This window comes from Megalobrama amblycephala, linkage group LG10 (genome assembly GCF_018812025.1).
Source record: "Megalobrama amblycephala isolate DHTTF-2021 linkage group LG10, ASM1881202v1, whole genome shotgun sequence".
NCBI lineage: Eukaryota > Metazoa > Chordata > Actinopteri > Cypriniformes > Xenocyprididae > Megalobrama > Megalobrama amblycephala.
The window spans coordinates 2,969,106-2,996,886 of NC_063053.1; the positions used below are offsets into that span (position 1 = coordinate 2,969,106).

At 38.5% G+C, this 27,781-nt stretch overlaps 1 protein-coding gene across 2 annotated transcripts; it reads right to left on the reverse strand.

The window, feature by feature from the left end:
* Positions 1 to 27,781, reverse strand: b3galnt2 (beta-1,3-N-acetylgalactosaminyltransferase 2). Of its 2 annotated transcripts, none has more exons than XM_048203961.1 (12): positions 27,552 to 27,781; positions 25,994 to 26,087; positions 23,592 to 23,692; positions 19,481 to 19,674; positions 14,953 to 15,048; positions 13,362 to 13,472; positions 13,117 to 13,195; positions 11,106 to 11,289; positions 10,833 to 10,958; positions 3,397 to 3,556; positions 2,912 to 2,968; positions 1 to 504 (listed from the first exon to the last, which is right to left on the reverse strand). In XM_048203961.1, the coding sequence occupies exons 1-12, from the start codon at positions 27,655 to 27,657 to the stop codon at positions 364 to 366; spliced, it is 1,449 nt and encodes a 482-aa protein (XP_048059918.1). In that variant the 5' UTR covers positions 27,658 to 27,781; the 3' UTR covers positions 1 to 363. The 2 variants fall into 2 exon arrangements, with proteins under 2 accessions (XP_048059918.1, XP_048059917.1); XM_048203960.1 differs by having other exon boundaries at positions 25,961 to 26,087; positions 27,552 to 27,780.

A 27,781-nucleotide genomic window follows, 5' to 3' on the forward strand; every position in this document is an offset into this window, starting at 1 on the left:
TCCTGTTGCAATTTTTATTGTTCATAAATGAACATTTCAGTGTAACAATTTTGGCCTCCAGCTCAGTTAAAAGCAGTGAAAAGGGCTTGCGTGTTTGGCGATTTTGAAAACTTGCAGCAATAAAGAATGCAAAGTGACAGAAAGACACGTGACAAGATAAAGAACAGGAAAGCTGCCCTGACAATTCACAAACCCTGTATTTATGTGACGTCTTGTGGTGGATCTACAAAGCCAGTGTGTGACCAATAACAGACCAGGCTTATAAAGGACAAGTGAACATTATTAGTGTCTCGTACTGACACAGAAATCTCCAAGCCATCAGTCAAGTGCTGATTGTGAAACATGCAGGACGTCTGTCACGTGTCAGTGTTCACTCCAGGCGCAGCCGCAGGGATCGCCGCACTTCCTCTTCCGGTCCCAAAGCGAGCGCAGCTCCTGAGCCGAATGCTGTGGGGACGACAGCATGTCCACGTAACACTCCTTCTCACACAGCCAGCCTGAATCCTGAATAACACACACATTAGATCCCATCTAATCCTATAACACTCTGGTAGCAACATCAATGTCACGGTTTGATTCCCAGGGAATGCATGAACTGATCCAAAATAGACCTTTAATGCAATGCACGTCGCTTTGAGTTTGAATTGAATTTGCCAGATATTTTTATCCAGTTATTCATATGAGCTGCAAAAATACAAGAATGACAAAAACTTAACTGCTGCACAAATCTCCAGTGTAATTCTGTGCTGCAGGACACACGCTAATCCCCTCTCGACATCAACAAGCGATTTGTGTTCGGCCCCATAAAAGCAGAATTTACAGTCATATCAGCTTTAAAGTACTTTATAGGCATGATTGTGTTTACATACAACACTGCCAAAGCATCACACATGACATGAAAAATTAATATTTTTAGGGAAAAATGCAGTTGTTTAGACCTCAGATATGCGATTTATATGTAAACATAGCAACTATTTGAAAATTTGTTTAGACGTTTTCGTCAGCGACCGTTCAGTGCTCGAGTACCCGCCGAGAACAGCTTCATCTCGGCCAGTGCTTCAGGAATTTCCCGCTGGCTCTTATGTAGATAGTGTTTAAACATGAGGTATAATTCATTTTAGGTATGTCAAACTGGCAATCTTTGCTCTTATTAATCTTGTTCCAGAGCTAATAGGTTTGGCTTAAGGGCTATATTAAGTTTCATAACTTTATTTACATTGAAAATCCTGTACTAACTAGAGCGCTGCTTTTGTACATTTGACTGAACTGTTTGCTTGTGTTTATGTCCTATTTTACTTCTTATACTGTTATAATCGCTATTGTTGTTAATTTAAATATTATTGTTCAATAAATAATATTTTATATTTAAAAAATGCAGTATTTTTGGTATCGAGAAAGAGTCCGTTAGTGAATTTGACTTCAGTCAAAGTTACATTAATACGACATTAGATGGCGGCAAAGACTGTCTTTATGAGTGAGTCAGTCAGTCGCAAAGACTTTTATATTGAAATTGACTGAAACATGGAAACAAGGATGTTGTTTTTACTTTAAACAACATCTTACAAGACATGGGAAATCCTCTTAAATGTTAAAAGGACAAAGACAAAGATAAAGCTTTCCTCAGCGGACATTCAAACTGATTTTGTGATACATATACATTATATATATATATATATATATATATATAAAAAAAAAAAAATCACAAAATCAGTTTGATACTATATGTATTATATCTCAGTCAGTGCTTCCCACACATAGACTTTACTTGGGTGGGCCGCCCAGGTATATTAACGGCCGCCCAAGTATATTTGGAGATACATTTATGCTTTTATTATTTTTATCCTCTTATAATTTTCTATCTGCCCAAGATAATGAAACCATCCGCGATCGATTAACTAGTGGAAAATCTCCCCTCACCCTACGTGGGCGGGACTGCTTCAAAGTGATTCTCAATCAATGAAAAGCGCAGATTTATGCCAAGTGATTGCTAATGAACTCAAGTTGATGAATTATTACAATGTCTAATTTATTTATTAAATATATCACATATCTACTTTATGGCCTTTATATAATATGTTTTAGACGGTTGTAAGAGTACACGTTTTATCTCTCTCATCTGAAGGATCAGCTCGCAACTGTATAGACATTTCAAAATAAGAGTCCCTGTGTATTTCGGGCTTGTTTATAATTAAAAGTCACACTATAAGTTTTTTTTTTTTCCTTCTGGGCATTATTAGTATTTTGGTTACACAATAAATTGTATTTAATTTGATTTCCATTTAATTCATAGAAATGTATTGTAGTCTCCCCCACAGGAAGAAAAGACTAAGAACATTATTTGACATGTATATTATTCATTATATAAATTTTACTGGTAAAAATTAGTCCCATTTACTGAGAGACACTATATGAAAAAGCAAGGAGAACTCCATTTAAATGCTGTAATTTTGCCCAATTTGCAGTGCATAAAAATGCATAATATTAGTATGTAATTAAATGTAATAGTAGGCTATGTAGTTAAAATTAATTAAAATAAATACTGCTAAAAATCACATATTATTTGTTGTTTTTTGTTGTTTTTTTGTTTATTTGCTGTTATTTTTGTGCCGTGGATAATAGGAGGATTTTACACCCGGCTATTTCAAACTTGTGGGAAGCACTGTATATAATATAATATAATATAATATATTATATTATATTATATTATATTATATTATACACACACACACACACACACACACACATAATTTATATAACGATTTATTATATTATTGATATATTATATTAAGGCAGTAGTTGGTTTCTGAAGGTATGCAACTAAAAAAATGAATTTAATAATTTTATGTAATGTAATTATACATATATTAATGTTTATTTTAGGCGTGCAGCTGAAAATGAATGTCTTTTTAACCTGATATTTGCGAGGCCCCACGGCAGCCATCCAAATGCCCATGCTCACATCTTCTCCCTGTAAAAACATGTATTTACATGCTGAAAAACATTGTAAATATATACTCTATACATAATCTGAATGAATTTAACCCCAGATAACCCCTTTTAGCAGCATTTCTCTTGGTTCAGTAGCTTTGTAATAGTGACAAACAGATCAGAGACTCGATGTCCAGAACAAACGCGTGATATTTAGAGCGAATGAAATCGTTACAGACATATCTGCAAGCATTGATTTCAAGAGATCAGATGAACAGGCTGCTAATGCGGTCACGCATGTCTTTGTCATTATGGATTTCTGTTTATTCTGTTTCTTTATCATAATGTAGCTGCATGCTGGGTAATTCTAAAAAGCAATCCCTTTGAATTTTGAAGAAGGTCACGAAAACACATTTTGATCTGTTGGAAATCAAGCATCATTTCCAGCACTGCTGAAGAAGACGGCACCTGGTAGGCTTTCAGATGTTCAGCGTTGCTGGCCAGCCACTCCACCAGATCCCTGGACACCACATATCCAGACCCGCAGGCGAAGGCCGGATACGCAGGACTCGCATACTCCAGTTCCTGCCACTTACCGACACGATCGACAGCCCAATTCTGCCTGAAACTGAAGAACACGGTCCATTAACTCATTAATGACACACAAATCAAGAGAGCTTTTGTTACTTTATCAATGCGTTTACTGTCACTTTTAAACAATTGAATGCATCCTTGTTAAATAAAAGTATTAATTAGTAAAAATCTTAAAAAACTTCTGAAAAGCATATACACTACCAGTCAAAAGTTTGGAAACATTGCTATTTTTAATGTTTCTGAACGAAGTCTCTTATGCTCATTAAGGCTTTGTGAAATATTATTACAATTTAAAATTATGGTTCCCTTTCAGTCGGTCACGTTCGACGTACGTCAGTAGTGACCGACGAATTGGGATATCGCTAGAGAGCCCTATCAGCTTTGAGTGAACTAAAACAAGCCAATGGAATTGGCGTGCGATATTTGCATAATGCGCACCGCCTCCGACAGGTGTATATAAATAGGAAGCAGATGCAAATCGCACTCTGTCTTTCGTTTCGGAGCCAACAGTTGGTGTCCAGCTTCAGACTTCACAAGAGTGAAACTAAACAGCCTTGGAGATTCAGCGTCTGTTTGTGTTGGCGTTAAGGCACAACAGCGAGGTCGCGAGCTTCCCGGGGAGCCTGAGCTTAAGCTCTCAACTGCTGTTTTAACAGCAACTGAATTCCCATATAAAACACAGTTGTATGTTGCGATTTGGGCTGGTTCCTCCCGGTGTGTTCGGGGAGTGGTGTACCCGAACACATCACATCACTCCCTGTGTGCTTCAGCACGAGAGAGCTGACTCTTCCCCTTCTAAAAGAGCTTCACAGACAGACACTGCGTCTTTTTCAAGACGTCATTCTGTCTGTGCGTTTCTGGAGGCGGTCGTTTCCTATCCTCATTGACGGCCACAATCACTTTCTCTCATGTCTGCTTAGCGTGCTGAGACTGTGTTTGTGGGTGGTTCATATTCTCTTATGAGAATATGCCCACATCGGCGCGTTGTTTGTCTCGCCTTTCTCGTAAGGGCTTGAGCGTTCAGCGCACTGTGTGCCGTCGAGCTGCCGGCTGACAGCGCGCGTTGCCATGGCAACCCTGCGCGTTGTCTGGCGCTCTAGATGCACGGTCGAGACTCGAGCGCCTTTAATGAGGTGGAGTCCCCTCACTTATTCCCCGATCTAGTTTATTTTTCTGAATCAGAAAAATACTACTTTGGTTAATAAGCCTGGGTGACCAGAGGATCACAGTGGGGCTATACCCGCCGAGTCATTCTCCGTGGGCCCCCCACTCCTCTAGTGCATCGCAAACATGCTGTGACTATGTCTGTGGGTGGTTCATGTTTAGTACAACATGGCCACGTCGGCGCCCAGTGCGCCGTGTGTCGTCCAGTTGGACGGCCACGTTCACTGTCCAGCATGGCTGGTAGCTTCTGCTTGGATTGCTGGTCCTTCTCATGAGGGACCTAGCGTCTTAGTCTGGGCTCCAGCAGAGGATCAGATGTCGACTGCTACATTGGAGACAGTATTGTTGGGCTCTGAACATGAAGATGATGCTGAGCGTCCCACAGTTGTGATGTGCTCATGCTGAATCAGATTCAGACTTGACAACCATGCTTTCCCGGGCCCCTGGGGGCATTGTGTGACGCATACTCGCCTTGCCCCGCCCCTGTCTTAGCCCGGACGTGCATGGAAAAACTTGGCAGTTTGTAGCCTCTTTGGTATCAAATATGGTACGCCAAAGGGGCCATAATCTGCATTACAAGTTTTTTTCTCTCTCACTACCCTTTAGGGTGGGGTGGCAGTGCTACGGGCACACAACCTCTGCCCTGCAGTGGGTAGTTCTGAGTCAGGGTTGAGCTATGCATGACCCAGGTCATAGCGCAGGCCCCTGGCCAGACAATGTCCACTGTGGTGGTCCGGAAACACCCCTGGCTAGTCTTGCTGGGATGTGTCGTTGTCAAAGTACACTTTCTCGACGCACTCATCTCACAAGCTGGCCTAAAACCCAGCCCGCTCCCCCCGCAGCCAACCCAGTTGGTTAGCAGGAGGCGGTCCTGGGGATATGGCGACCTGAAGCTGAAGTAAACAGTTCTTTCCCCGGAGGAGGGCCGGGTGGAGAATTCTGGTCTGTTCCGCCGCTGGCTCTCCGGAGTCCAGCGGTACCCACGAATAGAACTGTTATCTGATCCTCCAGGTCCCAAGAGGGTGTGGCTGGTAGTGTGCAAGGCCCCGCCTTGCCGCTCTCAGCCCTCTCTCACTTCACCATCCAGGTTCCAGTGTGGTGGTTCAGGCCGCACCCCATGTGCCGTCTCCCATTCACACTGCTACCTCGCAGAGTCTGACCACACTCCGGGCCGCTTCCATGCCGTCCGAGTCGGGTCCCCGTACTCTGCTGGCGGCTGTCAACGTGCGAGGCCCTGCCTTGTCACGCGCAGCCCCCCTCACATCGCCAGCAGGTGGCAGTGTGATGGTGCAGGCCGCGCCCCGTGCGCCGTCTCCCATACGCACTGCTGCCTCGCAGAGTCTGACCACACTCCGCGCCGCTTCCATGCCGTCCGAGTCGGGTCCCCGTACTCTGCCTCGCTGCCCCACACCCGGTGCGTCTGTGGTGCCTTTGGTCCCGCTGGCTTGGTGTCTGGAAGCGTGGATAGCGCTCCCCAGCCCGTCCAGCTGGTTCATTCGTACCATCAGACTCGGCTATGCGATTCAGTTCGCCCGGCGTCCCCCGGTTTTCAGGGGTGTCCACTACACTCAGGTGTTACTGGACAATGCACCTGTTCTCCGGGCGGAGATTGCTGTCCTCCTGGCGAAGGATGCAATCGAGCCGGTCCCTCCAGCCGATATGAAGTCGGGGTTTTACAGCCCCTACTTCATTGTACCAAAAAGGGCGGTGGGCTACGACCAATCCTGGATCTGCGCGTCCTGAGCCGGTACCTTCACAAGTTGCCGTTCAAGATGCTCACGCAGAAGCGCATTTTCGAATGCGTCCGTCCCCAGGATTGGTTTGCAGCGATCGACCTGAAGGACGCGTACTTTCATGTCTTGATTCTGCCTCGCCTCAGAGCCTTCCTACGGTTTGCGTTCGAGGGTCGAGCATATCAGTACAAAGTCCTACCCTTCGGGCTGGCCCTGTCACCCCGCGTCTTCACGAAGGTTGCGGAGGCGGCCATCGTTCCCCTCAAGGAACAAGGCGTTCATATTCTCAACTATCTCGACGACTGGTTGATCCTGGCCAGCTCGCGAGAGCAGTTGTGCGAACACAGGGACATGGTTCTAGCTCACCTCAGCCGGTTGGGTCTTCGGGTCAACTGGGACAAGAGCAAACTCACCCCCGGGCAGAGGATCTCTTATCTCGGTCTCGAGCTAGACTCGGTCGCCCGGACTGCGCGCCTCACCGAGGAGCGCGTCCAGTCGGTGTTGACCTGCCTGAGTACGCTCAAGCGCAGGACAGCGGCCCCACTGAAACTTTTTCAGAGGCTCCTGGGTCATATGGTATCTGCAGCCGCGGTCACGCCGCTCAGATTGCTCCATATGAGGCCGCTTCAACACTGGCTCCGCGGCCGGGTCCTGAGATGGGCGTGGCAGCGCGGTACGCTCTGTGTCCCCGTGACACCGAGCTGCCGTTGCACCCTCATCCGGTGGTCGGACCCCTCGTTCCTGCAGGCAGGAGTGCCCCTGGAACAGGTGTCCAGGCACGCTGTGGTCTCCACAGATGCCTCTGCCACCGGATGGGGGGCCACGTACAACGGGCATGCAGTGTCGGGTCTGTGGACGGGGCCTCAACTGCATTGGCATATCAATTGCCTGGAGTTGCTAGCAGTACGTCTTGCACTGGGCCACTTCAAGAAGCTGCTGTCAGACAAGCACGTACTGGTCCGCTCGGACAGCACTGCGGCCGTTGCGTACATCAACCATCAAGGTGGTCTACGCTCCCGTCGCATGTCGCAACTCGCCCCCCATCTCGTTATGGAGTCAGAAGCATCTGAGGTCGCTTCGTGCCATTCATGTCCCAGGTGTGCTCAACCGTGCAGCCGACGAGCTGTCACGGCAGCCTCCACTTGCGGGCGAGTGGCGGCTCCATCCCCAGGTGGTCCAGCTGATCTGGCAGCACTTCGGCGAGGCCCAGGTAGACCTGTTTGCCTCCCCAGAAACTGCCTACTGCCAGTGGTTCTATTCCCTGACCGGCGGCACGCTCGGCACGGATGCCCTGGCACACAGCTGGCCCCCGGGTCTGCGCAAATATGCGTTTCCCCCAGTGAGCCTTCTCGCACAGCTCCTGTGCAAGGTCAGGGAGGACGAGGAGCAGGTCTTGTTAGTGGCTCCGTATTGGCCCACTCGGACCTGGTTTTCGGACCTGATGCTCCTCACGACAGCCCCTCATTGGCCGATTCCTCTGAGGAAGGACCTCCTGACTCAGAGACAGGGCACCCTATGGCACCCGCGTCCCGACCTGTGGAACCTCCACGTGTGGTCCCTGGATGGGATGCGGAGGTTCTGAGTGATCTCCCGCAAGCGGTCGTAGACACCATCACTTCCGCTAGAGCTCCTTCCACGAGGAGCCTCTATGCGCTGAAGTGGAACCTGTTCGTTGAATGGTGCTCCTCTCGCTGAGAGGACCCCCGATCATGCTCGGTCAGATCTGTGCTTTCCTTCCTGCAAGAGGGCTTGGAGCAAAGGCTGTCTCCCTCCACCCTCAAGGTGTATGTCGCCACTATCGCTGCACATCACCATGCAGTTGAGGGTAAGTCCCTGGGGAAACACGATCTGATCGTCAGGTTCCTGAGGGGGGCGAGGAGACTGAATCCTTCTCGCCCTTCCTCCATACCCTCTTGGGATCTGACCCTGGTTCTTACATCTCTCCGGGGTCATCCCTTCGAGCCTCTGCAGTCAGTCGAGTTAAAAGTACTGTCTCTCTAGACCGTCCTCCTGGTTGCACTGGCTTCGCTTAAGAGGGTAGGGGATCTGCACGCATTTTCGGTCGACGAATCGTGCCTAGAATTCGGGCCCGGTGACTCTCAGGTCATCCTGAGACCCCGGCCCGGATATGTGCCCAAGGTTCCTACCACTCCCTTCTGAGATCAGGTAGTGAACCTGCAAGCGCTGCCCTCGGAGGAGGCAGACCCAGCCCTAGCTTTGCTCTGTCCCGTCCGCGCTCTGCGTGTGTACGTGGACAGAACGCAAAGCTTCAGGACCTCAGATCAGCTCTTCGTCTGTTACGGAGGCCAGCAGAAGGGAAAGGCTGTCTCCAAGCAGAGGATGGCCCACTGGATAGTGGATGCCATCACCTTGGCGTACGATTCCCAAGGCGTGCCTTGTCCGCTTGGGTTGAGAGCCCACTCCACCAGAGGAGTGGCCTCTTCCTGGGTGTTGGCTCATGGCGCCTCGCTGACAGATATCTGTAGAGCTGCGGGCTGGGCGACACCTAACACATTCGCTAGATTCTATAGCCTACGTGTAGAGCCGGTATCTTCCCGTGTACTCGCTTCCACTAGCCGGTAGACGCGTTGAACCCGCTCTAAGTGTCGGCTTGCAATGCCATTCCCGCCCCCTGGGCCGGATACGTGCATCTATTGACTCCAGTCGTGTTCCCCACTTGGCGAACCCTGTCGAGTTCCTCCGCCTCCCCCTTCGGCTCGGACATTGCGGAGTGTCTGATGCCAGGCCAACATCCGTCCCTGACGTTGTCTGTTGGCTGGGTTCCATATGTCGTGACTCCTCTACGTGAGCGGTCCCATATGTGTAATTGTCCACGGTTTAAAACTCCCTACGGCGAGTCCGTGTCTTTCCCTTAGCAGAGCCAGCTCTGCTGTCACCTGTCAGATGAGTCTCCCCCTACCCAGGTGGAGCCATCCCAGGGACTCCATATGCGTACTGCCCCCCGGGCCAGTCCATATGTGTATTCTCCACGTAAACTCCTCCCCCATTGGGTAGGTAGTGGCCTCCACAGCGTCCCCTACGGGTTCGCTTCCCCAGTGTAGTCTAGTTTACTTAGTGGGTATGTCGGAACAGCAGTAGACTCTCTCGGCGTAAGCTCGCCCCCTTCACCGTCCCAATTGGTGCGACGGGTGGCTAGAGCTTGCACTTGTAACCCTCGTTCCCTGAAGGAGGGAACGGAGACGTACGTCCCGTCGCCACAGTTTCTGTACCCTCGCTGTTGTGCGGACACCAGTTGTCTCCTCAGCGAAAAACAGAGTGCGATTGCATCTGCTTCCTATTTATATACACCTGTCGGAGGCGGTGCGCATTATGCAAATATCGCACGCCAATTCCATTGGCTTGTTTTAGTTCACTCGAAGCTGATAGGGCTCTCTAGCGATATCCCAATTCGTTCCCTCCTTCAGGGAACGAGGGTTACATACATAACCGAGACGTTTTCTATGTAAATATACTTTAAAATATAATTTATTCCTGTGATCAAAGCTGAATTTTCAGGATCATTACTCCAGTCTTCAGTGTCACATGATCCTTCAGAAATCATTCTAATATGATGATTTATTATCAATGTTGGAAACAGTTGTGCTGCTTAATATTATTTTATAACCTGTGATACTTTTTCAGGACTCTTTGATGAATAAAAAGTTAAAAAAATATCTTTTGTAAAAAATCTTTTGTAACAATATACACTACCGTTCAAAAGTTTGGGGTCGGTAATTTTTTTTTTCTTTCTTTTGAAAGAAATTAATACATTTATTCAGCACGGATGTGTTAAATTGATAAAAAGTGATAGTGAAGATTTATATTGTTAGAAAGTATTTCTATTTTGAATAAATGCTGTTCTTTTTAACCTTTTATTCATCAATGAATTCTGAAAAAAGTATCACAGTTTCCCAAAAAATATTAAGCAATACAACTGTTTCCAACATTGATAATAACTGAGTATCAAATCATCATATCAGAATGATTTCTGAAGGATCATGTGACACTGAAGACTGGAGTAATGATGCTGAAAATTCAGATTTGCATCACAGAAATAAATTATATTTTAAAGTATATTAAAATAGAAAACCATAATTTTAAATTGTAATAATATCTCACAATATTATTGTTTTTTCTGTATTTATTATGAAATAAATGCAGCCTTAATGAGCAGAAGAGACTTTGTTCAAAAACATTAAAAATAGTAATGTTTCCAAACTTTAGACTGGTAGTGTATATACACACAGACACACACAATCAATTATGAAATCAATTGTGATATCAGTTTAAAGTGTTTATTTTCACCAATTTTATTTAATCACCATAACTCATTCTGGTCACTCTAATTTCTCTGCATATCCTTCTCTTCTAATGAATTACGTGGAATCGTGTCTCAGAAAGACTCAGACTCACTTTCCCCACCACAGGCTGCTCTGAGCGAGCCGTTTGCGGTCGGTCTTCAGCAGGACGGCGTCCACGTCGATATAGCAATCATCATCCGTCTTGAGCAGCAGGTTGAAGTCAGCGTTTCCCACCGACCTGTACCCGTGGGGAATTTACACGCTTCACTAAAAACCCTGAACTCTGCAGCTCAGCTTTTACTCAAAGACAGACAAAGACAAGAGTCAGATTTACTGTATTTACCCGGAGAACGAGGTCTGGGAGGTGATTGGGTAATGCACTAACCATTTATAAAACTGCAGCAGTTTTAAAGGCACGTTCCTGTACGTGTCCACCACGTCCACAAACACCATGTCTCCGTGTGCGAGGCTCTCGTCCCGCAGGGCCTGGTCCTCCTCTCTCAGCTGGGCGGCACGGCTCCGCTGCCTTCCTGCTCGCCCACGCAAGAGCTCAGACAACACCTCCACATCTGAGACGAGAGACAGAGAAACATACAGCAATGTGGTGAAACACATGGATGGATGACTAGTTGACAGATGGACGGGCTGGGTAAGTTACTCTAAAAAAAGTACTACTACAACATCTTCAACAGTGTAATTAGATTAGATTCTCTAAAAAGTATTGCATTACTTATGACTGATTACTGTTGAAATCCCAGATCAATGGATAGACATGAAACTGCTCTTTTAATTCTTTCAAATAAATATAAAATTGCATAAATTATTCTTCTACCTATTTAAAGGGAGATGGTTACACTATATATATATATATATATATATATATATACGTGAGCTCAACGCCTACTTCTTATACTGTTATAATGGCTATTGTTGTTCATTTAAATATTGTTGTTCAAAAAATAATGTTTTATATAAATAAAATGCTGTATTTTTTGGTAATGAGAAAGAGTCTGTTAGTGATTTCGATTTCATTGAAAGTTTCATTAATATGCCATTAGATGGCAGCAAAGACTATCTTTATGAGTGAGTCAGTTGCAAAGACTTTTATATTGAAAATGACTGAAACAACGAAACAAGGACAAAAAATATTATGAGACAACTGACAATGCATTGACTAGGGCTGTCATGGGAATGTCTTAAATGTTAAAAGGACAAAGATATCGCTTTCCTCAGCGGACATTCAAACTGATTTTGTGATTATGAATATAAGATTGATCTGAAGAATATCAGCTAGATGCAGGTAATACACTCACTCAGTCAATATTTCTCTCATAATACAGTGTGTTTCAATGAAGCGACTCAACGTTCCATCGTTACGAGTTCTAAAGTGACGTTTTAGAATTAGTAACGGATCTTGGGCTCAACTGTTAAAATGTCAAATTGAGATATAATCCGTGTCGGAAGGAAGTAGTTCCTCACAAAAGAGGGTTTTAAAAGACAATCTGTTGTTATTTATTTACACACTCGTGCCGTCGAACTGTTGTATAAACGCAATATTACACTCGTAGCCGAGCGATATGGCTGTATATGAACACTCTGTGATTACCTATGGCCGAATCACAGCCGTGCTGATATACAGCCATATCGCACGGCTACGAGTGTGATATTGCTCATATATATGAATTTATTAACATGAATATCCAATATGACTGCTTTTTATATTGGTGCCTATGAATTTAAATGATTAAATATGATTCTTCACTGTTCATTTACTGAAAAACTGTAGATATCATGCCTTGATTATTTTAACTAGTTTTTACTGTTTAATTTCTTGCATCATACAGCTACAGTTACACTGACTGTTTAATTGGTTCCTCTGACTGAAAATAATTCACTCTTTAAACAATTTCAGAGCAAATAAATATGAAATATATTGAATATAAAGTCAAAAGGCTGAAAATACAAAGATGTAATGCAAGGACATTAAATTGATCAAAAGTGAATGTAAAGACATAATGTTACAAAAGATTTTTATTTTTTTTATTTATAAAAGAATCCTGGAAAATAAATTTTTTAACGGTTTCCACTAAAATCTGAAGCAGCACAACCGTTTTCAACATTGATAATAATCAGAAATGTTTCTTGAGCATCAAATCATCATATTAGAATGATTTCTGAAGGATCATGTGACACTGAAGACTGGAGTAATGATGCTGAAATTCAGCTTTGATCACAGGAATAAATTACAGTTTAACATATATTCACATAGAAAACAGCTCTTTTAAATTCTAATAATATTTTATTATTCACTACATCACAATCCATCCATCAATTTATTAATCATCAAAACACAAGGCTGAATGACACAAAACACAACACAGTTCACCTCGACGTACCGTATACTGAAAAAGTGAATCCTCCAGCTAAACCAGGGAAGCCCAAAGCGCTCCTGTGAGGCAACGTGCCCTCTTCAATCTGAAGAAAAACACAGAATAACCTCATACTGATGAAAAGAAGAACTATTAAACTGAGGGGTTGAAAGATGGACTCAATATCACAGAGACTCTTGATCTGGGCCAATACAAACCCCTCCAGAACAGCCTCATAGTACATTCAAATGAAAGGAAGATGTTGCTCTCACAGATCCAAACTTGAGAACCCCTCCGCCGTTATTCAGATGCACCGCTGATGTGTTGACAGACATCAGGCCGCTCGAATCCTGAGCCTCCCACAGAAGAGTTCCCTCAAAACCCTGCAGATGAGGACCAGAGAGACTCAAACCACACGTCTGACGTGATCAGCGTGACAGCAGCAGCACCTGCTAATTACACCACTTGCGATTCAGAAATGCTTGATTCTGATTGGTCAGTCGCAACATTCTGCGGTCAGTTGTTTATCAATAGCAACGCTGTATCCAGGTATTTGAGGCGCTTCTTTCATGTCTCTCGTATCACAGCGTGGATGGATGCTTCATTCAAACGCAGCCTCAGTTATTGAATGTATTTACTGTAAAATCTAACAGGAGGACTTCAGTATTAATTGTAGGCCTACAGTAAGACAGTTGAAGTGTTCGTCTTGTCTCTAGAACTGTAATGGATTATAAATAAGACTTCAAAACTGTGTCGTTTCAAATCAATATTTCACTATTTATGTAGTGAAAGCTGTGTGATAATTGGCCTTAAACTTGTTTGTTCACCTGGGGTCAGAGTTGCTTGCTAGGAACTGTTAATTTAATGAGCTAATTAAATATTTTAAAGGAATCCTTGATTATGATTTGATTTTTTTTAACTTTAGTTAGTGTGTAATGTTGCTGTTTGATCATAAACAACATCTGCAAAGTTACGGCGCTCAAAGTTCAATGCAAAGGGAGATATTTTCTGTTTAAGGACTACAACAAACGGCTGGTAGGGACTACAACGAGCTTCTTCCTGGGTTAGTGACATCACAAACCCCAAAATTTACATAAACTCCGCCCCCGAGAATACACAACAAAGGGGGCGGGGCCATGTTGGGCTGCTTTAGAGAAGAGGAAGAGTTGTTGTAGTAGAGTGTTGTTGACATGCCGTCATTTTACGCCGTCATTTTGTGCATTTTATGCACAAAAGATGAACATGATAGTCACATGCTAGTGGATGAGTTGATTCAACTCCACAGCAACTACATAAATTTATCCACTAACCATTCAGAAACGTCTAAAAGTTGTAACTTCTTCCTGAGTCTCTCCATCAGTGTCGACTCCGGTTTGAACAATGTAAGGCTGAACACTTTCGTCATTTTGGCTGTGTGAGATTCTCCAGCTTTGTTGTAGTTGAGCTGTTAAAGCTCCGCCCTCTTCTGGAAAGGGGGCGGGAGCAGCAGCTCATTTGCATTTAAAGGGACACACACAAAAATGGCGTGTTTTTGCTCACACCCAAATAGGGGCAAATTTGACAAGCTATAATAAATGATCTGTGGGGGATTTTGAGCTGAAACTTCACAGACACATTCTGGAGACACCAGAGACTTATATTACATCTTGTGATACAGGCATAAGAGGTCCCTTTTAACTAAAATCATTATTTAGTGTCTAATTATTTACTTATGTGCAAGTAGCCGTGTAATAAGTGGGATAATATACTTCCAGTTGGAAAATAAAAGATGTTACTTTGCTGGATGCACATTATCCCCTCCTCAGATCTTAACGTAGGTGGTTTTCTATGAATGCTGGTGTGAATGATGACTGAACGTGTCACCTTGGGTAGAATGAACTGCTCCACAGGCTTGTAAAACATCCCACCCACACGTGATCCTGAACTCAGCGTGCTGAAGCGAGCGCTCACCACCGCCTCCTGAAAACACACACACACACACCAGTGTAAATGTGTCAAAAGAAACAACACAGACTATATTTGCACAGCTGCAAAGGGCGACACTCTCAGAATAAACTGTGACATGCACAAGTCAATATGTGATTTCTGCATCCTCACCGGCCTTCAGATGTTTACAACCTTTTCATTTCCATCACATCACATCACACCACACATTATGTATTTACTTTGAAATTGGTAATGGTGGTAATGACATTAAGATTATAATGGGTTAAGGCTTTTTTATATATCCTAAATGCACATAAATAATATTCTTACATTTTTTGCATAATTTGACAACTAAAAGAAAAGACGGAGTGTCTATTTACAATAATAGTGACCCTTGTTGGCAAATGCTATTTACACTAGCTCCGCCCACCAATGTCTGGTTGGGCCACTTACGTTTTAAAAAAAGACTGCCGGGATTCACTGTCTTCAGTGGCGCAGCAGTAGAGCGTAAGGCTCACAGTTCTGGCTTGTAACGTGATTGACGCGGGTTTGAATCCACCTTTTATTTTCAATAAAAATGAAAATAATGTTCTAAAAGTGGAAATAAACTGCAAGCGAGTATTTAATAATACTAAAAGTGTTTATTGGGTAGGGTTAGGGTTAGGGAGGGTTTTATTCTTCCAATAAGACAGCATCCATTTAATAATTTTAATAAATATAATCATTTACACTCTATGATATTTTTGCATCCTGTTAATGTACAAAAATACTGAGATCTGCCAATATAAAGTATAGATAGCATCTATTTACTATTAACTCTTATAGCAAAGAACGGATACTTTTGCATGATGTAAATATAATCTATCGCTATGTTCACCTGGTGTAAATAGCACATCGCTAAGAAAATATTTTCCCCGCTGCCAAAAAAAACTCACTTTTTTTTTGTTAAAACAAACAAATAAATAAATAAATCATATATATAGTGCAAATCTGAAAATGTTAATACATATTGAAATGGTTCATTTCACTCTTTTGTATTTTTTATTTAAGATGATCATGTTACATTTTAAAATAGAATTATACTTTTATGATCAATGTTCATATTTTCATATTCATGTTTTGTCATTTCCATCACGCATTTAAAAATTATGTTTTTTAATCAGTTTTGTATTTTGATTTTATTAATATTGGTACACACTGTATTTATCTATGCTTTTTGTCACTGTTTACACTCTTATTTGTGTTTATAATCAATACAAAAAATTATGTAGCAGTCTTAATATTTTAGGATTTATTTGTCTTGTTAAGGCTATTTTATGCATGCAAATAATATTCAGAATTTGACAACTGATTAAAAAAAAACCTTTTTTGATATATAAATAAATAAAACATATTTATATATTTGGAAATCTAAAAATAAAATAATAAATATTGAAATTGTTAATTTCACTTTTTAATTTTTTTTACTAAAATTGTTCTATTTTAAAATATAATTATTAGAGATGCAACAATACTAAATTTCTCCATCGATAGCTGATTATTCAGAGTGATATCTGCTGATACCGATACCGATAGTTTGGGGGTTCTGCCTTTTATACCTCCTTTTACCTCCATTTCATTATAATTAATAATTAATCATTATATTTTGAAAGAAATGCAAAAAACTTTATTCTCTTCATTTCATCAACTTGTTTCAGAGTAAGTGGTATCAGTTATAAACAAACACAACACTAACTAAATTCTGAAGATTAAATTAATATTTCTTAACTTTCTGAATACATATAATTACTATTAATATTGAACATCATACTGGTTTCTTCGCATTTTCTTTACACAAAGCAATGATCAGTTAGCGTCTCACACCTGTAGGTCATAGACGGGTGCGTAGGAAAAAAGACGAAAAAACAGGAAAATCCCCCACTATCAACTTGCAAAACAGTAAAAAAGTTCTTTATTAGCAATGTTTCGATCGTATGATCTTCATCAGGCACACTTTACACAAAGCACAAATTCAGTGCATTTTCCTGCCCTCTGTTGATTGACAGGATATATCGGCCCTGACTATCAGCTGTTTTTAAAAGGTGCCGTAGAACGTCTTTTCACAAGATGTAATATAAGTCTAAGGTGTCGCCTGAATGTGTCTGTGAAGTTTCAGCTCAAAATACCCCATAGATTTTTTTTATTAATTTTTTTAACTGCCTATTTTGGGGCATCATTAAATATGCGCCGATTCAGGCTGCGGCCCCTTTAAATCTCTCGCTCCCTGCCCTCCGAACTCTCGACTTTAAGTGCAGTTATACAGTGCATTAAGTTCACACACCTAATATAACCCTCAAATGGATCTTTACAAGATGTTCATCATGCATGCTTCGGATCATGTGAGTATAGTATTTATTTTGATGTTTACATTTGATTCTGAATGAGTTTGATAGTGCTCCATGGCTAAAGCTAACATTACACACTGTTGGAGAGATTTATAAAGAATGAAGTTGTGTTTATGAATTATACAGACTGCAAGTGTTTAATAATGAAAATAACGACGGCTCTTGTCTCCGTGAATACAGTAAGAAACGATGGTAACTTTAACCACATTTAACAGTACATTAGCAATATGCTAACGAAACATTTAGAAAGACAATTTACAAATATCACTAAAAATATCATGTTATCATGGATCATGTCAGTTATTATTGCTCCATCTGCCATTTTTCGCTATTGTTCTTGCTTGCTTACCTAGTCTGATGATTCAGCTGTGCACAGATCCAGACGTTAATACTGGCTGCCCTTGTGTAATGCCTTGAACATGGGCTGGCATATGCAAATATTGGGGTCGTACATATTAATGATCCCGACTGTTACGTAACAGTCGGTGTTATGTTGAGATTCGCCTGTTCTTCGGAGGTCTTTTAAACAAATGAGATTTATATAAGAAGGAGGAAACAATGGAGTTTGAAACTCAATGTATGTCATTTCCATGTACTGAACTCTTGTTATTCAACTATGCCGAGGTAAATTCAAATTGAAAATTTGCTTTTATTGGCCGATATATCAGTGCATCTCTAATTATTATAGACTTTCATGTTTTAAGAGTGAACATCTGAGCCTTGGATGAGAGACAAAACTAAACAATAATATAAAAGGCATTTTACAGGTAGCAACTGCAAAGGCATGATTTAAAATATATAAAGTTTTAATGTGACCTTCATATAGCCAAAAAAAAAAAAAAAAAAAAAAAAAATGAACTGAAATCTCTTAGTTTTAATGAAAATAAACCCCTGGACATAATAGTGTCAATAGCTGGAAAAACCCACAACTCTTGCTGCCATTTTATGTTAAAAATAGAGAAAAAGCAGAATTTCTTAGTACTCAAACTCAAATATTATTATATGAACACGGAACAGTATTAATTATATCAATTCAGGCGAGACACTGCAAGTGAAGAGGGTAAAAAATAACTAATGGTTTTCACCACACTTCCCCAGTTTTCTAAAATTATTTAAAATTATTTATTTATTTATTTAAATATGCAAATGAGGCATTATTTACTTAAAATGCACTAATTTGCATACATTTCTAGTACAAAATCTGAACATTGGATGAAGTCAGGTTCAGAATTCACGTTGCATTTTTTAATGAGAAAACATACGCAGCACGATTGATTATTGGACGTATTGGTAAAACACAATCAGAATACGACTAATGTTGATTTCTGTCCTCTCATTCACCATCTTTTAAAGAGTCTATCACCAGCGGCTCTCGTATGTTAGTCTGTTGACTTCGACAAAGCGTGGAAATGTATTAAATTGTGTTAAATCGCGGCGTGTGATTGCATCACGCATCTCCGTCGACCTCTGCGCTCATCGAAGATCAGAGAGACTCCACAATCAAAGCCATCCAATTCCAGCCGCGCTGATAGAGAAGACTTTATTGAATTTGCTCTCCACGCATTTATCTCTACAGCCTGTCGGAATGAACGATACGTCTTTTGACTTGTGTTGCACGGTACCGTCTCCTTCCCCCATCTCCGTGAGAGTACATCTCTAGTACATTTATCAAATAAATGAGTAATGTCTCGCAGGGATGATGAAAACTCACCTTAAAAAGCCAGCAGGATATTTTAGGTTACTCCAGTGGCAAGAACAAATTGAGTGACTTTACAAAGTGCAATCTGAGAATCTGAAAGAGTGTAATGCAAGATGACTGTTCTATGCATATTTTACAGCATCTGGTGGGTCGAGACCCAAAAATGGGTCACAGGTCTGTTCGGATCAGGTCAGGGAAACATTTAAGAGGGAGAAAACACAGCCAGGTTCTTCATAAAACATAAACAACAACACGCATAATGAAAGACACCACGACCTAGAAGACATTATATAAGTGCATTTGCATTGAGCACTAAACCTTTGAAACTGCCAAAACAATAGCAGTAACATCACTGACACACTACAGACTGAGTTTGTCGTACCTCTTGGTCCACCTGGAACAGACGCACGGTGATGTTGCCCCTGAAGTCGTGTCGTGGACCGTTGGGAAAGACGCCCAGCTGGGTGATGACCACAGAATGAAGGACCTTAAAGTCCAGGCTGACCGCGGAGACGTCGGACGGCACCAGCTCGGAGCTGTCAGGAACACTCAATATGGCCATTTCCTGCCCGGCAACTGAAGACAGAGTTCAGGAATCAGGTCAACTGAATCACTCAAGGGCTCTGCTTGAACACCTGAGAGTACTTTAGCAGGCCAATGTCAATTCTTTAGAAAAATTTAATTATTAATAATAAAAATAATTGTAATAGTAATGATTGATAGATAGATATATATATATATATATATATATATATATATATATATATATATATATATATATAGTATAAATAACATTTTTAATAATAAAAATAATAACCTGTTATTAATCAATTATATTTAAATTGAAATAATTTCTCTAATAGCAATAATTATACTATTATTATTAATTTATATTTTAATTTAAATATTAAATATTATTGTTGATGTTAATATTAATAATAATACGTTTTATTATTGTTGTTAATAACTGTTATTATTATTACTTATAATAAAACTAGCATTTAAATTAAAATAATAATAGTAATAAATTAAATAATAAAAATAAAACACATTTTATAAATAACATTTTTAATAACTTATAATAATATTTATTAATAATAATAAAATAGGGACTTTAATAATAATACAATTTTACTTTAAATAATTTCTCTAACAGTAATAATTAGACTATTATTCATTTATATTTTAAATATTATTGTTGTTGTTGTTGTTAATATAAGTTGTATTATTGTTGTTAATAATAATAATAGTTATTAATTGTAATAAAAATTGCATTTAAATTAACAATAATAATAATAATAATACAATAATAATAGTAAAAGTAAATAATGATTTTAAATGAAATACAAATAAAATGTAATAATAATAACTTATTCATCAATTATATTTTAATTTAAATATTTTCTCTAATAGTAATAATTATACTATTATTATTCATTTATATTTTAATTTAAATATTATTATTATTGTTGTTGATAATATTAAAAAGTTGTATTATTGTTGTTGTTAATGATAGTAATTGTTATTATTATTAATTATAATAAAAATTGCATTTAAATTAACATATAAAAATAATAGTAATAAATTAAATGATTTTAAATGAAATAATAAAAATATTTTTAATAATAATAACGTATTTTATTAATCAATCATATTTTAATTTAAATTTCTCTAGTAGTAATAATTATACTATTATTATTAATTTATATTTTAAATAAAATATTGTTGTTAATATATATTAATAATCATAAGCTTTATTATTGTTGTTAATAATTGTTATGAATTAGTAATAAAAATTGCATTTAAAATTACATATAAAATAATACTGCTAATAATAATTCATATATTATTAAATTATACAATATTATTCAATTATTTTTAATTAAATAATGTAAATCATTTCTATTAATATTAATAATAATAGAATATTTATATAAAATAAAATTAAAATATAATTAATAATAATAACAATATAATAATTATTACTTTTGTTATTATTATTTTTATTGTTATTATTGTTATTATTATTATTATTATTATGGTTCATATTACTGGTTCATTTTTAATGTGTTGTAGTGAACAGTGATGGAAAAGCATCATCACACATGTTCCTCTTTCATTAGCGTTTAAAAGCATCCCAGAATGCACCTCATGAAGTGGACCAATGAATGGCTTTTATGGTCATAACATAATTTTCACACTTTCATTTGTTATTTCATAGTTTTGATTAAATGCAAAAGCACATTAATTTTGTCCTGTGACGACACAACCATTAAACAAACTAACGGGTTCATTAACGAAGGGTTAAAGATGAAGGCAGACGTGGACTCCTCCACAGACGGAGTGTTTTCACACGCCGCTGCACAATAATCCAAACATCAGCACTTTAAGAGACTCGTCTGCTCGGCTTAATTAGAAAGCGTCCATTTATTACCCAGGAGATCAATTGGAAGAACACAGTCGTTAATAGAGAAACGGGCCGCTCGTTCCAGCTTCTCCGAGCACCAGACTCACCGCTTCCCTCGTCCTTGAGACAAAAGCCAATTAAAGGCGGCGCAGACGAGAGGCAGAAGCGCGCAGATGTGTGTTGAACAGCCATCAGGAAAAGCTTTTAGAGCCACACAGGAGATTCTCACACAGTAAAAGGGCTCATTAGCATAACGCTTCAGCAGTCACCAAAAGAGTCACGCTCTTCAGAAACAAAGTCAAAATTGAGCTGCAGCTTGAAGTTGAGACGGTTTTAACACACCTGTGAGTCGATCTGCTGCCATCTTACAGCAACTAGATGCTAAAATAATCATCTTCACACAAGTCAGAATTTATTCTCCATCATCATTTACATCTATGCATTTGGCAGATGCTTTTATTCAAAGTGACTAACATATCATTGGTTTACATTTACACATGCTCTAATGTTTGACATACAGGAATATCATTCCATAGGCTGTTACTTTTAAAATTCTTCAAGAACTCTCCTTTGTGTTCCACAGATAAATAAAAATATAAATTCAGAATTTTAACTTTCAAATTAGAAAAAAATAAGTTAGAATTTTCTGAATTTTCACTTTTAAATAAAAAAAAATAAAAAAAAACAGTTTGAATATTTGGGAAAAAACACTTTGTAATTTGGGAAAATTATGTTTGAATTTTAGGAATTTTCACTAAAAAAAGACTGAATTTTTGGAATTATCACATTCAAATTTGAAAAAAAAAATACATTTGAATTTTTTGAATTTTCACTTTCAAATTTGGGAAAAATATGTTTGAATTTTTTGAATTTTCACATTCAAATATGAAAAAAAAAAATACATTTGAATTTTAGGAATTTTCACTTTCCAATAAAATAATAAAAAAAAAAACAAGTTTGAATTTTTGGAATGTTCACTTTCAAATTTGGGAAAAATATGTTTGAAAATTTTGGAATTTTCACATTCAAATATGAAAAAAAAAAAATACATTTGAATTTTAGGAATTTTCACTTTCCAATAAAATAAAAAAAAAAAACAAGTTTGAATTTTTGGAATGTTCACTTTCAAATTTGGGGAAAATATGTTTGAATTTTTGGAATTTTCACATTCAAATATGAAAAAAAAAATACATTTGAATTTTAGGAATTTTCACTTTCCAATAAAATAATAAAAAAAACCAAGTTTGAATTTTTGGAATTTTCACTTTCAAATTTGGGAAAAATATGTTTGAATTTTTGGAATTTTCACATTCAAATATGAAAAAAAAAATACATTTGAATTTTAGGAATTTTCACTTTCCAATAAAATAATTAAAAAAAAACAAGTTTGAATTTTTGGAATTTTCACATTCAAATTTGAAAAAAAAAAAAAAAAATACATTTGAATTTGAGGAATTTTCACTTTCCAATTTGGGGGGGGGGGGGGGGGGGTGAATTTGAGGAATTTTCACTTTAAAATAATAATAGTACTTTGAATTTAAAAAATATATTTTTTAAATTGATAATTTAAATCTTTAATCTTAATAATTAATTAATTTTTTGAATTTAAATGAATTTTTTGAATTTTCACTATCAAATCTGGGAAGTTTGATTTTTAGGAATTTTCACTAAAAAGTATTTTTATATTTTATATTTTTTATATATCCATATTTATATTTTCCTCTAACTGACCATGAAGATGTGGCTAAATCATAAAAATGCAGAATGGAAGTTAGAAGCAAAATGCTATTACAGGATGTTCCAATGAAATCAGCTGGAAGCCAAAACATGCTGACTATTTAGAAGAGAATTTAGAAGTGTACGCTATGATTTGGGACCACATACCGCGAGGAGTACAGATGTATGTGCGAGTAGGGGGTCTATGAAATGAAAAAGTCCAGTATCAAAGGGAGGAAACGAGGCAGAAAAGCACCTTTTTAAAAACGCAGAATGGTAAAGTACAACTAGAGCAAAGTGACATTACACAAGCCTCACAAAACCCAGGGATTGTGCGTTAATACGAGTGCTGTTTATAAGATGAATTCACCTGTCTCAGTGAGGTTCAGAAGAGAGCAGGAATACGGATCTTCACGGTCCTCCTCCGGAACGGCACAGCCATGTTCACCGATGATGAATTTCACCATCACCCTTTCAAATCAAGTAATAGACAACATCAATACACCAATCCCTCATTTTTTACACCAACTAGCTAGTGCAACACTACCAAGCGTGTAACGACAAGTGTAATTTAATTGCTCACGGTTGCCAGGCAGCATCACGACCTGCCGCATTAACACAGAGCTCCACTGATGTGCATCACAGATGCGCGTGTCGGCTAGTTTACTGAGGCTTTTCAGAATTTAGAGTCTGCTGCCGCTGATTCACTTTACATTATTTTATCCGTCATACTGAAGAGACCTTTATTTTGAAGGATATTGGTTTACTTATGTCCTTTTTGAGCACTTGAGTGTTTGCAGACTGTTCTGTCGACCTTCATTTATTGCAATATTGAGGTGCTCAGTTGTACTTCAAAGCTTGAAAATAAACACGTGAACGCTCTTCTCTTTGGTGCTGAGGACTAGTGCATCTTTAAGTCTATATTTAATATGAGTAAATACTTCAAATCAGATATTCTAAGACTTCTACTCAAGTAATATTGGAAACTTGTAACGGAGTCATTTTCACTGTATATCATTTTCAAGTATGGTTTTCAGGTACTGTGAAACACCTCTATTTGTTATGAATCATCTGATCTTTTGCATTGATTTTCAAATAAAAAGAGAAAATATTCAAATCAGATTTCCAATTGTGATTTGTTAAGCTTTTCATTCACTGACTGGATTAACCAATAGGCATAAGCACGTGGTTATTAAACATAATTACAAATTAAGTAGCTAAAACATGAATACAATTACCTTATTAAAAACACAAATTATTAAACATAAAAACATTTTTTTCCAGCAAAAGTAACTGTCATGATATATAGAATTTTAAATATAAAGTGGATTATATATTCCTAAGTGTCACCTTTTGAAAAAGCAATGCATAAAGGGTTAATTATATATATGGATCATTGACGAATAAGGTTTTTAAAAGTAAAAAAAACATAATGGAGATATAAATATAAGTTTTATTAAGTGTTAACAATGAGATCATGTGGTTTTTATAATCAATTAACACTGCTTTGTCATTTTTACAAGATGGACAAAATTTGTCACCAAAAAAGTCATTCGGTTTAACCAAAAATTTGGTTTTACCGAATGACGATATTTTCAATCAATGCTAACAGGCTGACATCTAGCAAAAGGACAATCAAACATTTTATATTTAGTTCAAGTTTTTAAAATATTCCAACATTTTCCATGTTTTATAGCGGTTGCACCGAATGACCTGATGTTTCGGGACATGCGTATGATCAAGAGAAAACATGAATTTATCAAATAGTTAAGAGAGAGTTAGTTACTTTGCTTCATGACCATGTGATCCTTTGCAGGTGTCTGAATGATGTCACATCCTGTCACATGATACTGACCACATGACTTGATCCAAAATGGTCCCTTTATATTGGTTACTCCGAATGACATCAATGAAATTCATTTTTCCGGACATTGTTTCTCATTACAAAGCAACGACTTCTACACATAATTTTAATATACTTTTGCACTATGTTGATATATGATGTTATAAAATCATGCCAGAATAAAAAATATATACATTTATTACATTAATAAGATATTTTAATCACAAATGTACGGTTGGACGGTTAAACCGAATGACCTTTTGACACTTCAAAATCTTTAATATGAAGCAAAATATAATTAAAACCTTTTGGATTCAATAAAAGAGATCTAGTTGTACATACTTTGGATGTCATATCTTTGTTTTTTATTAATATTACTAAGGCCTTTGGACAAAAAAAAAAATGACCCGTCATATATAGTACTTTTTTGCTGCAAAAAAAAAAAAAAAGAGTCACATTTGAGTTTTTCACCATTTTCCACCCACTCTCTGTCCCTTGGAAATAAACGTTATATTCTTTTTGCTCAATATGCTGTGGCCTTCAAACATCCTACATATAATACTGCAGTTTTTTATGAGCACATGCAGCATACTTTCAAACATCTTCATTTATTCATAATAAAACTGTGCAAAATTGACTAGCAGCAGCGTTTGGCTGCGAGTCGTACATTAAATCATATTTGACCTATTTTAATGCACATTTGCTGAAGAATATTAAAATGTGGAATATTTATAAGGATTTTTCTATAAAGTTGTAGGCCAAAACAAACAAACCAAAACCCTCAGATCAAGCAGTCAATTATCTAGTCTGATCTTCTACAGTAAATCAATGTGTGAACCGAAAGCTTTAATGAGGCAAAAATCAAAAGATTGACAGTGTGTGTCTGCGGTACCGACCGGTTCTGGAAGTGAGGGTGCTGTTTGATGTACCCCAGCCATGTGTCTCTTATGGCCTGCCGGAGGTCATAATGATGCCGTGCCGACAAAACGCCCACCAACACCTCATGCACAGCCTTCTGGTTGTCTAGCAATACAATATTTAACAGAAATACAATAATCAGCACCGCCAGATGATATTCTCCAACACTGCAAATGTCTGAAACATGCAAAAAGCATTCTGGCAGGTTGAAGCTGAAACACAGAACAGATGATGCAGGGAGATGAAAGTCCCTGGCAGCGGCGGCCCTTTGTATCCCCTAATGGATTGTCACTTGTGTCCTATTTCACCATGTGTGACAAACATCAGAGTAAGAGTGTAATGTGCATCTGTGCCTTTGTTCAGTGACATCTCAGACACTTTCTACACACATTCTTCTATTGTATACGACTGTCAAATCTTCAATCTTCAATCCTGATCAGCACAGCACACTAATGCCAGTGATGTGCACATCTCAACCCCCTCAGAAATGACCATTACTGATATTATAAGTCAACTGATGCAAGCCGTTATGGAATATTAAAGTGATATGCACGGATTTTTAATGTTTGTATACACTGATCATTCAAGTTTTACATGCAGTCAACATTAAAGTTCTATATGCATTGAACATGAATGGTCTATATACATTATATTATGCATTAAGCAGTATTAATTGAGCACTGATCTCAGCATCATTGATTTTTCTGTAAGAATTGAGCATTAATGAATGTTTTCAGGCATTGATCATTCATGTTCTACATGCATTTAGCATTAAAGTTCCTTATGCATTAAAACATTAATAATTTATGCATTATAGTAGACAGATATGTATAAACCATTAATGCATATGTAACTTTTAATATTATATATTAGTAGTAATTGTTCTAAATAAAATGTGCAATACTTTATATATATATATATTTTCTGAATTGAGCATTAATGCACTAAGCAAAAAGTATATTTTATGGATTGATAATTCATAGAACATGCATTAAAGTTGTGCACTGAACATTAATATTTTATACATTAGATAGATAGATAGATAGATAGATACCATTTATGCTCAGTGTATGGAACAACATTATATATAAAAACACACACACACACATATATATATATATATATATATATATATATATATATATATATGTGTGTGTGTGTGTATATATATATATATATATATATATACACACACACAGTAATTAATCAATATAAAACGAGCAAAAGTTAATATATGCAGTTAGCATCTGTTTTATATGCATTATTTTTTCTAATAGAATTGATATGCATTATATTTATACATTCAGTATTAATGTTCTAAATAAAATGAGCATTCATATATCTATACTATATGCATCTATGTGCATCTGTAGCGTCATAAGAACGCAGTAACGTTAATTAAGATATATATGCATTAATTGTCCTATTATCCACTCAATGCATCCAGGATCTGTCGAATGCAGAGGTCACACCAACACACTTTCTATTCAACACAAACTGTCATGCCTAAAAATAACAGACGGAATAGAATAATAGAAAGTAAGAGTCGCGGTAAAAGTTGAGCGGTACCTGCGGAGCCGAAACCCAACAGGAGCGCAGTTCTGTCCGTCCAGCCGAACCAGTGAAGCAGCACCGCGATAACACACGGAAACAGCGCCGCTGCTGCGCTTCTCATGGACGGACGGCTGGATCCAGACACCGACGCTTAACGGGCTGCGCACAGAACCGAACTGACCGGCGGCTCGACCCGCATCGCGGAGTTGTGATGAGTGTCGACGCGTTCGCGTCATGTCTAACTG